This window comes from Salmo salar, chromosome ssa10 (genome assembly GCF_905237065.1).
Source record: "Salmo salar chromosome ssa10, Ssal_v3.1, whole genome shotgun sequence".
Lineage (NCBI taxonomy): Eukaryota > Metazoa > Chordata > Actinopteri > Salmoniformes > Salmonidae > Salmo > Salmo salar.
Window position 1 is genome coordinate 90,161,616 of NC_059451.1, and position 13,897 is coordinate 90,175,512.

The 13,897-nt window shown below is 43.0% G+C and overlaps 1 protein-coding gene across 2 annotated transcripts in view; it reads right to left on the reverse strand.

Annotated features, from left to right (window-relative positions):
- Nucleotides 1–13,897, reverse strand: part of LOC106561149 (solute carrier organic anion transporter family member 3A1) — a 73,704-nt gene continuing 59,807 nt past the window's right edge. Inside the window, exons 3-10 of one of the 2 annotated variants that reach the window (XM_014124801.2) lie at nucleotides 12,315–12,413; nucleotides 11,715–12,002; nucleotides 7,151–7,315; nucleotides 6,784–6,982; nucleotides 3,234–3,369; nucleotides 2,329–2,501; nucleotides 2,151–2,215; nucleotides 1–1,940 (exon numbers count right to left, since the gene is read on the reverse strand). In XM_014124801.2, the coding sequence (XP_013980276.1) occupies nucleotides 1,570–1,940; nucleotides 2,151–2,215; nucleotides 2,329–2,501; nucleotides 3,234–3,369; nucleotides 6,784–6,982; nucleotides 7,151–7,315; nucleotides 11,715–12,002; nucleotides 12,315–12,413 (1,496 nt within the window). In that variant the 3' untranslated portion in view covers nucleotides 1–1,569. Of the gene's footprint in view, nucleotides 1,941–2,150; nucleotides 2,216–2,328; nucleotides 2,502–3,200; nucleotides 3,370–6,783; nucleotides 6,983–7,150; nucleotides 7,316–11,714; nucleotides 12,003–12,314; nucleotides 12,414–13,897 lie in introns of both variants that reach the window. The other variant, XM_014124800.2, reaches the window with a different exon arrangement.

A 13,897-nucleotide genomic window follows, 5' to 3' on the forward strand; every position in this document is an offset into this window, starting at 1 on the left:
TTATTTTCTGAAAAATAATTTTATTTCCAGAGTAAAATAAATTATATCTTGCCATACAAAAAAGTGTAAGAAAAGGGACAATGCTAAAACTTTTTCTGTAGAGAAACTGTAAAAGAAGTTAGGTGTGCCATCAGGCCTTGAGGGTCTTCAAAAAAAGATGTTAAGGGATAACAAAATAAGAATGCCTATTACCTTGTTGTAGGATTATCAGCCATTGCATATAAATTACTCCCGGTACCTTTTGTGTGACTTGACATGCAGATTCTGCATTCTCGGAAGTTACAAGCAGTTCTGCTCTGCCCTACGCCAAGCACTGGTGTAGTTGGCTTTGATCTTTGATTCTTATTCCTTTCTTGTTATGACATTGGCTCCCATTTTATGTGTGATGCATATCACAACTAAACATTTTTTAAATAATTAAATCTCAAATTCCTATATTATCATCTCAGTTTAGTTAATTCTAATACAACATTCGGAACCTCACATACACAGTACAAATATATAAACTTGAATCTTCATTGTTTAGCTTGAAGAGATGTCATTATAACACACACAGAAAGACTTGTTGATTTTCCAATCTTTGCTTTTCTACTATGGTGCAAAAGCCGCCCTTAAAACATAAATAATACTTCTTATCTGGATAATCCCTCATATTAAGACATATTAGGGTTAAATAAACTAAGCAAATAAAACATGTAAATAGAAAAGCAAAGAAACTTTTACAACATTCAGAAAGGACTCTGCAAAAAGACAGATTTATCTCTTTCACAATGATAGAAATGTATATGAATAATATAACATTTGAACCCATAGAAAGACCAACTCAATTCTATGTTTATAGTCATAAACAGTGTATGTGTTCAAGTAAGAGCACTGTTTTTGTACAGTGTATGCTGACATTAACACCATTTCAGCTACTACCACTGAACTTCATTCTGACACTGAATGCATACAGTAACGTTAGACCATCGTCCTATATAAGCGCTCTACTTTCTCCACTATATAGTACATGAGAAAGCTCTCTGTTTGTTTCATAAAAATAAAGCGTATATTACGCAACACAGAATGACACATCTCTTTATTTCTATATTCTTGGCAACGTGGAGAAACGTCCTATCATTTATACTTATGTCTTAGTTCCATGGTGGAAGGGAACGAAATGTAACACATAGTGAAACTGACCAAACAGGTCCTGTCATTTTCAGAGACTGGATCCATGTTATACTCGAGCGAGTAGAAGTATGGCGCCTATAACAGTAGCATATTATTGACCATCTAATCACCTAAGAGCAGGACAGAGCCAGCCAGTAGTTGTCTTCTACTAACAATCACAACAGAGTTCACTGGTACTGGACTATACCCTTGCTGATAACACCTCTACAAACAAAACGGCCTCTATCAAAAGTTACCAAGGAGTTGAGAGCAGCAACAGTCTTCCAGGGCCTGTATAGGACTTCAGATAGAAAACATTCTAATGTTTAATTAAAAAAAATATAAAGGAGGATGATCGTCATTTATGATCTTCTTTAATAATGAATGTAGCAGATAGTCTTTTGGATGGTTCAGAAACTATAAAACCGACTCCATGTTTTCGCACAACTCATGGTCCTCTAGGTTGTATATAAACGTTGTCCTGTTTGGGTTCTGACTCCCATCCTTCATGTTGTCCATTGTGAGACTGGAGGGAAACAGTTCAGTTGGCGTCGTATAGCCCTCATGATTTTTTATGTATTTCTTATAGTTCTTGCGTAAACAGTACCAGGTGGTGGTGTACAGAATGAAGGCGGTGACCTTAAGACCGATGGCCAGGCTCACGTACAGATGTCTGTAGGCGATATTGTCGTACAGCAGGCAGGCTCCCTTATCCCCACACTCTGTACTCCAGAAAAGGCAAGTTGAGTCAATCCCAGCACCAAAGATCAGAGGAGGGGGGATGAATCCTACAAAACAGGTGAGGAGAGGATTACATCAGCAGCACAAGCTTTTCATCTCTACAACTGGAGAAATCAATACTTTAGCCTTATCATTACACCAGTACTGGTCAACAAACTGTAGCATCTGAAAGCCCAGTATGTTTGATTTATAAACAAAGTAATGTGACAGTGCAACCTGACTAGTTCAGATGTAAGTGTAACGGTACTATAACTTACCAAGTAGTCGCAGCAAGAGAAACAAAACTCCAAGAGCATATGATTTCAGCTCAGGGCTCACAGTCCTAGGAAGAGAAGGAGAAACAGAGAGCTGTCTGAGTAAAGTAAACCCTCTCTACATGTTGATTCTACTGGGCATGTTATGGCATGGTGTTAAGGTGAATTCCAGTGGTGTTACCTGATGAGGATGATGACGGAGGGCGTCTGAGCCATGGAGCCGATCATACAGCAGGCACAGATGACACAGAGGAAGGTGAGGAAGGCCTCCTGGCAGCCTGGACTGGGACACTTCCCTGGAACAGCTGTGGCCATCTCGCTGTCACTGGATATACACGTACACCCTGTCAAATTCTGAAGACAAGAGAATAGGTATATCTGCATTAGTATTACTTTATGTGACAATAAGCCAGATGAACACAGATACAACACGGCATTCTCACATCTCTTCCATCTCTCTATATGTAGGTTGTTGGGGAAATGTAAAATGACGAATGGTGGTGACTTTGTTTGTGCAGTGATAATAACAATCCAGAGATTTCATATGTAGAAAGGTCACTGCTCTGACTAGACACAGTAACACAGAGAAAATACCTATGATTCATAAAAGTGAGAGGAGTGTGATAAAGAACATTCATCCACAGCTTGCTTTGGTTCACAGCATTGGGCGAAGCATCTAAATACAGAGCAAGTCGTAACAATGAAGACCATCTAGATGTAGGATCTCTAGATGCAACATTGCAATTGAAAAGCTATGGATTTGTCACAGCTTGATGTGCATGAAGGCCATGATGGAAGTCACTTTGGTTTAATTAAGGGTAACATAACATCAGGGCATCTGTATGGTACATGGGAGCATTGGAGACAACATATTGTACTCGTCCACCGTTGCTCATAAGACAGAACGTTGTGTCCATTCCAGGGATTTTATTTCTAGGATAGCTGCTCTGTTCTTTAATGATCTAGCATTTGGGCTGTGGTGAATGCCTCTATCTATCACAGGACATAATGGGACGCAGAGAGATGAGGGTGGAAGGCTTCCAGGGTAATGACCTGAGCCGGAGGGGGGTAGATGCCTGTGCTCACTGTTGTAGTGCAGCCTGCAAAGCAGGAGGACAGGTAGGTGACTCCGTTGGAGCCGCACACTGGGCTGACTGAGGAGGTGTAGCAGTTACAGTTACTCATGCAGGGGACCTCTGGTTTCTCGCCCACCCGCAGTGTCCTGGAGAGAGAGAAAGAAAGAGAGAAGAAGCGAGAGAGATACAAACAGCTGTTCAGACTACACAGTGTACATATAGGAATGCTACTGTGTCCCTAAATAAACAAGTTAAACAGTGCAAAGCACATTTCCAGTTAGTGAGTGTAGGGTAAGTTGAGCAAAATGGGAAGTTGAGCCATCCCTGTTTCTAGGAAATCACAGACAAATGAATCATTTGACCAAATATTTAGAAAGGGGTCATAATTTCATGGACTTTGTGAAGGAAGAAACCACAAAGGAAAAATTGGTATGCAAGTTAAGTCCAAAAAACTGATTTTCACAAAGTCAAATACATTTTTTGTGTTAGATTGTTCTATAAATAAGTTGGGGTCTCTATAAGCTTGAATATGAGGTCCTAAACCTAGCACGAATGTGCATCCTTGTAGCTGTGTTGTCTAATATAGACAAAATGTTTGCCTTTGGGTAAATTGAGCCAAAGGCCATGGGCTAAGTTGAGCCAATGGTTGAGCAGATGGCAAGTTGAGCAAATTGAAGTATTTTCTTCCCAGGCGTAATGCAAGGCATTATGAAATGAGTTGCAAAATTAATAGGAAATATAGTCAAGACGTTGACAAGGTTATAAATAATGATTTTTAATTGAAATAATAATTGTGTCCTTCAAACTTTGCTTTCATCAAAGAATCCTCCGCTTGCAGCAATTACAGCCTTGCAGACCTTTGGCATACTAGTTGTCAATTTGTTGAGGTAATCTGCTTCCTGAAGCACCTCTCACAAGTTGGATTGGCTTGATGGGCACTTCTTACGTACCATACGGTCAAGCTGCTCCCACAACAGCTCAATAGGGTTGAGATCCGGTGACTGTGCTGGCCACTCCATTATAGACAGAATACCAGCTGACTGCTTCTTCCCTAAATAGTTCTTGCATAGTTTAGAGCTGTGCTTTGGGTCATTGTCCTGTTGTAAGAGGAAATTGGCTCCAATTAAGCACCGTCCACAGGGTATGGCATGGCGGTGCAAAATGGAGTGATAGCCTTCCTTCTTCAAGACCCCTTTTACCCTGTACAAATCTCCCACTTTACCACCACCAAAGCACCCCCAGACCATCACATAGGTTCCACCATGCTTGACAGATGGCGTCAAGTACTCCTCCAGCATCTTTTCATTTTTTTTCCTGCGTCACACAAATGTTCTTCTTTGTGATCCGAACACAATGCATAGTCCGGGTAGCCATTTGATTAGCTGTTCAGGAGTCTTATGGCTTGTGGGTAGAAGCTGTTTAGAAGCCTCTTGGTCCTAGACTTGGTGCTCCGGTACCGCTTGCGCTCCGGTACCGGTAGCAGAGAGAACAGTCTATGACTGGGGTGGCTGGAGTCTTTGACAATTTTTCAGTCCTCCTTTTCCTGTAGTCAACAACCATCTCCTTTGTCTTGATTACGTTGAGGGATAGGTTGTTATTCTGGCACCACCCGGCCAGGTCTCTGACCTCCTCCCTATAGGCTCCAACAGTGTTGTCAGTGTTGTGTCGTCTGCAAACTTAATGATGCTGTTGGAATCGTGCCTGGCCATGCAGACGTGGGTGAATAGGGAGTACAAGAGGGGACTGAGCATGCACCCCTGAGGGGCTCCAGTGTTGAGGATCAGCGTGGCAGATGTGTTGTTTCCTACCCCTACCACCTGGGGGGGCCCGTCAGGAAGTCCAGGATCCAGTTGCAGAGGGAGGTGTTTAGTCCCAGGATCCTTAGCTTAGTGATGAGCTATGAGGGCACTATGGTGTTGAACGCTGAGCTGTAGTCAATGAATAGCATTCTCACGTAGGTGTTCCTTTTGTCCAGGTGGGAAAGGGCAGTGTGGAGTGCAATAGAGATTGCATCGTCTGTTGATCTGTTTGAGCGGGAATGCAAATTGGAGTGGGTCTAGGGTTTCTGGGATAATGGTGTTAATGTGAGCCATGACCAGCCTTTCAAAGCACTTCATGGTTACGGATGTGAGTGCTACGGGTCTGTAGTCATTTAGGCAGGTTACCTTAGTGTTCTTGGGCACAAGGACTATGGTGGTCTGCTTGAAACATGTTGGCATTACAGACTCAATCAGGGACATGTTGAAAATGTCAGTGGTCTGCTTGAAACATGTTGGCATTACAGACTCAATCAGGGACATGTTGAAAATGCCAGTGGAGACACCTGCCAGTTGGTCAGCACATGCCCGGAGCACACGTCCTGGTAATATGTCTGGCCCAGCGGCCTTGTGAATGTTGGCCTGGTTAAAGGTCTTACTCACGTCGGCTACGGAGAGCGTGATCACACAGTTGTCCAGAACAGTTGATGCTTTCATGCATGCCTCAGTGTTGCTTGCCTCGAAGAGAGCATAAAAGTGATTTAGCTCGTCTGGTAAGCTCGTGTCACTGGGCAGCTCGCGGCTGTGCTTCCCTTTGTAGTCTGTAATAGTTTGCAGGCCCTGCCACATCCGACGAGCATCGGAGCCGGTGTAGTACGATTCAATCTTAGTCCTGTATTGGCATTTTGCCTGTTTGATGGTTCGTCTGAGGGCGTAGCGGGATTTCTTATAAGCGTCCGGGTTAGAGTCCCGCTCCTTCAAAGCGGCAGCTCTAGCCTTTAGCTCAGTGTGGATGTTGCCTGTAATCCATGGTTTCTGGTTGGGGTATGTACGTACAGTCACTGTGGGGACGACGTCATCGATGCACTTATTGGTGAAGCCAATGACTGATGTGGTGTACTCCTCAATGCCATCAGAGGAATCCCGGAACATATTCCAGTCTGTGCAAGCAAAGCAGTCCTGTAGTTTAGCATCTGCGTCATCTGACCACTTCTTTATTGACTGAGTCACTGGTGCTTCCTGCTTTAGTTTTTGCTTGTAAGCAGGAATCAGGAGGATGGAATTATGGTCAGATGAGGGGGCGAGGGTTGGTGATAATGGGCCTCTGTACACCTATGTAGATATTCCATTAAAAAAATCTGTTGTTTCCAGCTACAATAGTCATTTACAACATTAACAATGTCTACACTGTATTTATGATCAATTTGATGTTATTTTAAAATGGACAAAACATTTGCTTATCTTTCAAAAACAAGGACATTTCTAAGTGACCACAAACTTTTGAACGGTAGTGTATGTAGATATCTTTGTTAGAAAGAATACTATATTTTCCTTGACAGAATGATGCTGAATAGCTCAACTTACCCCACTTTCCCCTACAAGCAATTATCCTATAATTGTTATTTAAAAAATGTAAATTTAAAAATAAAAATCGGTGAAAAAAGATTTAGTAAAACGTATATTCTGACAAATGTTTCCGTAGTCAGAGTGTGACTTTGTTCCCACTTTCATCAAACACCCTGCCCCCAACAGGAGCACTGCTATTACATATGCTAAACCAGTGTATGTACAGGCTGTTCTTACTCGTTGCCATAGGGGACGGTCACCCCAGCGACAGGCCCTGTATCACAGCCAAGGAAGAGGAAGGAGACGTAGCAGGCGGTGGAGATCAGGTTGACCAGCATGGCCATGCGAATGGCCCCCAGGGCTGAGAGGTTCAGCTTCTTGACCAGAAGCCCCCCCAGGAATATCCCCAGACAAGCACAGGGGATGGCCGTCATACCTGGAGAGAGTTAATACCACCAGGTTAAGCTAATCTCCTTCTCATATACTGCACTGATGCTTCTCAGTGTACTGCTCTCTGTCTACTGTGTGGCACCAGGGGGTCTGGGCCTGTATGTGTGTATGTGAGAGAGAATGTGTGTGTGTCGTGCATGTGCATGCCACTCACCTAGTAGTTGATTGGCTGAAGAGGTTGTGAGGTTAAACTGCTGCTCCAGGTACTTCCCCAGGAAGGCAGCGAAGCCAGCCACTACACCAATCTCCATACAGGCAGCCAGCGTGATGCAGGTATACACTGGGTTGGACAGGAGGTGCTTGGTCACTTTAGGGATCACTGAAAAGAGAAGATCCTTAACATCAAAGCGTCACTTGGACACAGACATCTCTCTCTTGCTATAAATAAAAATCTGCCAGTTACATTAAACTGGTGTAAGGTTAATATAAAAATCTGAAAACATTGTAATTTGTATGTGGAATTTATTTTATTCTTTCCTCATGACTAGTAAAAAGCTACATCATTTCAGTAGAAGCAGAGGATTTAATTCCCTTGCTTTCTTTTCTCATAACAGACAACATAACAGGCAACATATATCGTACACTACCCCAGATATAGTGTACGATATCAGACTTATCAGACAAAACAGTCCAGACTTTACAAAACAGAATCTGGAACTGTTTTTCAAATCGCAGTTTTGAAAACAAACATTTTCATAAAAGAAAATAATCCTACAGCAATGGGAAATGTGAATTATTATATGGATTATAATTTATTTAAAAAAGTTTTGAGGGTAGATATATTTTTCGTTAGGGCAAATCAAGTCTGACCTTTTTAAGTGGAAATTACTAACCTTAGAAGCCTTTAAAAACCTTGAATATACTACAAGTTCACAGGAAAATTCACAGGAAAAAAAAGTGATCAAATTAAGATCCTACATTTGCACCTACAATTGAAGTTGGAAGTTTACATACACCTTAGCCAAATATGGCACAATCTCCGTGGCGGAGATCTTTGTGGCCATACTCGGCCTTGTCTCAGGATGGTAAGTTGGTGGTTGAAGATATCCCTCTAGTGGTGTGGGGGCTGTGCTTTGGCAAAGTGGGTGGGGTTATGTCCTGCCTGTTTGGCCCTGTCCGGGGGTATCGTCGGATGGGGCCACAGTGTCTCCCGACCCCTCCTGTCTCAGCCTCCAGTATTTATGCTGCAGTAGTTTATGTGTCGGGGGGCTAGGGTCAGTCTGTTATATCTGGAGCATTTATCCTGTCTTATCCGGTGTCCTGTGCGAATTTAAGTATGCTCTCTCTAATTCTCTCTCTTTCTCTCTTTCTTTCTGAACTCTCAGAGGACCTAGGTTCTGGCCTTTCTAGGGAGTTTTTCCTAGCCACTGTGCTTTTACACCTGCATTGTTTGGGTTTTAGGCTGGGTTTCTGTACAGCACTTTGTGACATCAGCTGATGTAAGAAGGGCTTTATAAATACATTTGATTTGAAATACATTTAAACGCAGTTTTTCAACTTAGTGTATGTAAACTTCTGACCCACTGGAATTGTGATCAAATTAAATCAAGTTTATTTGTCACATACACATGGTTAGCAGATGTTCATTCAAGTGTAGCGAAATGCTTGCACTTCTAGTTCTGACCATGCAGTAATCTCTAACAAGTAATATAACCTAACAATTCCACAACAACTACCCTATACACACAAGTGTAAAGAAATGAATACAAATATGTACATAAAAATATATAAATGAGTGATGGCCGAACGGCATAGGCAAAATGCAGTAGATGGTAAGAGTACAGTATATACATATGAGATGAGTAATGTAGGGTATGAAAACATTATATGAAGTGGCATTGTTTAAAGTGGCTAGTGATACATTACATCAAGATGGCAAGATGCAGTAGATGGTATAGCGTACAGTATATACATATGAGATGAGTAATGTAGGGTATGAGAACATTATAGAAAGTGGCATTGTTTAAAGTGGCTAGTGATACATTCAATTACATCAAGATGGCAAGATGCAGTAGATGGTATAGCGTACAGTATATACATATGGGATGAGTAATGTAGGGTATGTAAACATTATTTAAATTGCTAGTGATACATTGATTACATCAATTTTTCCATTATTAAAGTGGCTGGAGTGAATTATAAGTGAAATAATCTGTCTGTAAACAATTGTTGGAAAAATTACTTGTGTCATGCACAAAGTAGATGTCCTAACCGACTTGCCAAAACTATAGTTTGTTAACAAACCTAAGTGTATGTAAACTTCCGACTTCAACTATACCTACCTCAATTACCTCATAGCCCTACAAATCAACTCGTTACTGGTAACCAGTGTATATGGACAAGTTGGCCTTACTTATTGTGTACTTTTTCAACATTTTTCTCTCTGCATTGTTGGGAAGGGCCCATAAGTAAGCATGTCACTGTTAGAATGGAATTAAGAAATATATAAATATTAGGATGAGCAATGTCGGAATGGCATTGACTAAAATACAGTAGAATACAGTATATACATATGAAATGAGTAAAGCAGTATGTAAACATTATTAAAGTGACCAGTGATTCCATTTCTATGTACATAGGGCAGCAGCCTCTAAGGTGCAGGGTTGAGTAAGCGGGTGGTGGCTGGCTAGTGATGGCTATTTAACAGTCTGACAGCCTTGAGATAGAAGCTGTTTTTCAGTCTCTCAGTCCCAGCTTTGATGCACCTGCACTGACCTCACCTTCTGGATGATAGCGGGGTGAACAGGCCGTGGCTCGGGTGGTTGATGTCCTTGATGATCTTTTTGGCCTTCCTGTGACATTGGGTGCTGTAAGTGTCCTGGAGCGCAGGCAGAACGCTCCCAGTGATGCGTTGGGCATACCGCATCACCCTCTGGAGAGCCCTGCGGTTGTGGGCGGTGCAGTTGCCGTACCAGGTGGTGATACAGCCCGACAGGATGCTTTCAATTGTGCATCTGTAAAAGTTTGTGAGGGTCTTAGGGGCCAAGCCAAATTTCTTCAGCCTCCTGAGGTTGAAGAGGCGCTGTTGTGCCTTCTTCACCACACTGTCTGTGTGGGTGGACCATTTCAAATTGTCAGTAATGTGTACTCCAAGGAACTTGAAGCGTTTCACCTTCTCCACTGCGGTCCCGTCGATGTGGATAGAGGCGTGCTCCCTCTGCTGTCTCCTGAAGTCCCCGATCATCTCCTTCATTTTGTTGACGTTGAGGGAGAGGTTATTTTCCTGGCACCACTCCGCTAGGGCCCTCACCTCCTCCATGTAGGCTGTCTCGTCATTGTTGGTAATCAAGTCTACTACTGTTGTGTCATCTGCAAACTTGATGATTGAGTTGTAGGCGTGCAGGGAGTAAGGAGGGAGCTGAACACACACCCTTGTGGGGCCCCTGTGTTGAGGATCAGTGTAGTGGAGGTGTTGTTTCCTACCTTCACCACCTGGGGGCGGCCCATCAGGAAGTCCAGGACCAGTTGCACAGGACAGGGTTCAGACCCAGGGCCCCGAGCTTGATGATAAGCTTGGAGGGTATTATGTTGTTGAATGCTCAGCTATAGTCAATGAACAGCATTCTTACATAGGTATTGCTCGTCCAGATGGGATAGGGCAGTGTACAGTGCGATGGCGATTGCATCGTTTGTGGATCTATTGGGGCGGTAAGCAAATTGAAGTGGGTCTAGGGTAACAGGTAAGGTGGAGGTGATATGATCCTTAACTAGCCTCTTAAAGCATTTCATGATGACAGAAGTTAGTGCTACGGGGCAATAGTCATTTAGTTTAGTCACCTTTGCTTTCTTTGGTACAGAAACAATGGTGGACGTCTTGAAGCAAGTGGGGACAGCAGACTGGGATAGGGAGAGATTGAATATGTCCGTAAACACTCCAGCCAGCTGGCCTGCGGATGCTCTGAGGACGCGGATAGGGATGACGTCTGGTCCGGCAGACTTACGAGGGTTAACACGCTTAAACGTCTTACTCACGTCGGCCACAGAGAGCTAGAGCCCACAGTCCTTGAATGCTGCCATCTATCCACTGTTTCTGGTTTGGGTAGGTTTTAATAGTCACAGTGGGAACAACATCCCCTATACACTTCCTGATGAACTCAGTCACTGTGTCCGTGTATACGTCAGTGTCATTCTCATAGGATACCCGGAACATATCCCAGTCCGCATGATCAAAACAATCTTGAAGAATGGATTCCGATTGGTCAGACCAACGTTGAATAGACCTTAGCATGGGTACTTCCTGTTTGAGTTTCTGCCTATAGGAAGGGAAAAGCAGGATGGAGTAGTGATCTGATTTGCCGAAGGGAGGGTGGGGGCGGGCCTTGTAGCCATCCCGGAAGGGGAAGTCACAATGGTCGAGAGTTTTTGATGCGCGAGTACTTCAGACAATGTGTTGATAGAACTTCAGTAACGTTTTCCTCAAATTTTCTTTGTTAAAATCCTCAGCTACAATAAATACGGCCTCAGGATATGTGGTTTCCAGTTTGCACAAAGTTCAGTGTAGTTCCTTGAGGGCCATCGTGGTATCGGCTTGAGGGGGAATATACTCTTGGGAGGTAATACGGTCAGCATTTGATTGTGAGGTATTCTAACAAATCATGGTGGGATACAGATGGAGAACAAGTGATGTGCTACACTATATACAATACATAACAAGTGTTAATTTAACTGAACAAATACTAAATGCAATATAAAGGGACAGAAAAAAAATCCCCCCTCACCTCTGAGCTGCTGAAAGCAGGTGGGGCCGTTGACAGGCTCATGGTTATTGTGTACGACCCCGTTGCTGGACTTGGGCATCTCATTATAGTCCAGGGGCAGAGAGGTAGAGGGGAGCATGGCCTGCTCACTCTCCCCTCCACCGTCCCTGTCCTTCTCTCGGTCTGACAGGGTTTGGGGGAAGCCAAACATGAAGAGGGATGAGAAAAAGAGCAAGGCACCACACAGGAGGAAGCCTCCCCACCAGGCTCCGATCCACCGAGGGTCATCAGAAGTGATGTCCAGCTTACCTGTGCAGACGGAACACTTTTATCAAACTAAATATTGAGAGGAAACATTTGCCTCTTGGCTTATATTCAACTACTGAGGAATTCCAATGTTAGATTCTAGAGGGAGAGTGTTAATTTAACAATTAGATTATAGGCTCATAATTCAATCATAATACTATAATGTTAATAAACAAAATTAACATTACTTTGGCTTACCTTGAATAACAAAGTACTTAGCTCTAATTATGTGTTGCTAGGTTAATGGACTTCTTAATTGCTTTTCCATAGAACAGTGTTGGGAGTGACGTGAGGTTGTATTTCCCAGTAACTCACTGGTGTCGATGAAGAGGAAGTCCACATAGAACTTGGTGCAGAGGGACCCCAGGAGGAAACCACAGGCAGGCCCAAACACCAAAGTAGAGAAGACGATCCCTGGAATGACATGGAGACAAGTAGAGAGATAAGGCTTTATAGTAGTACAGTAGACAACACATTAACCATCTCATGGATGAAATGTAACAATTCTAAACTCAACCACAAGGTGGTGAACCATGTTCACTAATCCATTGCTTTTTCCAGAGGGCAGTATGGGGCAAGCTTTATAATGCAGAGGGCCGTAATCAAGGGACTATTTCATTGTAAGGACAAATGTTGTATTTAAGCATGCTATGTAAATAATTACGAGAAAAAAAAAATCGCCAGGAAACTGTTTTGAACTGCACTTAAATACGTGTATCACCTCTGATCCCAACCAGACAGATTTTGACAATCATCAACCCACTGATGCCATACAATAATGAGAGAAATTATACTTGCTCTGCATACTGTACATATCGAAAAAATATTCACTTGATATAAAAGAGACCTACTATAAAACAATGAAAATCTACAAACTGCCCAGCTCTAATAGTGTGGCCAGCTGGAGCAGGACTGTGGGACCACACATCCTTATTAAAGTGTTATCTGTCAGAGTGTGGGTGAGAGCCTGGCACACGGAGACAGACAGACAGAGGTGGACAAAGAGCCAGCGCTCATGAGGACCTGGGAGGCTTTATTTGGTCACCTAATCTCCTTTTATCTTTCGACACATTGTCTCATTTAATGTAAACTCATTCATTGAAAGTGGAAACAAAACATCACATTTGAATGTGTTAGTGAGTCAGGCATGGAATATTATGGATAATGTGGGTTAAAGCAGTAAGCAGCTCCTGGACCAACTGACACTCCCCAGAGCCTCTGGCTGAAGCTCAGGCCAGTCAGGTCTTGTGCTGGGGAGGCTCAGAGCCCATGGCCATGTTATTACTGAAATAAAATGACACTTAGCATAACACTGAGCTTTGGCAGGTGCTGTTTAAAACGCCTGATGGGCAGACAGACAATGGGAGGGTTTCGACAGGCAGCACTTCACCCAACACTAGTCCATTCACAGCCCAAAAAAACACAAATACTGTAAATGTCAGAAGATAGAAGTGTGTCTCTCTTTTTCATCAGGCCTGCACAAGATAAAGTATGTTTGCCGAGTGTTTCCCTTTTCTCGCTAGTGCATGGTAGTCAGATTATGCATTATGGGTGCATTATGGGTTTAAACCCTAAAATAGTAATGTTTTAATCCAGCAATGAGTTTACTGGAATTACACTTTACTTTAAAATGTGCGAACAAAGGACAAACAAAATTATTACAAAACAGTGCTATTTCGGTTGAATCTATTCAGTTGTGCAACTGACTAGGTATGCCACTTCCCTTCCTAGAAAGTGCAGAGAACACTTAAGCAGAGGTGTGATATTACGCCCTAGCTGGTTGACTAACTGTGATGATTTAGAGATACACAAAAGCAGTAGCCCTCCTTGCTATCCCAGCTCCCTTTTCAGTTGTGCTCCATTAAAGAGAGGGGCGGAGAGAAGAAGGGAAGGGAGCA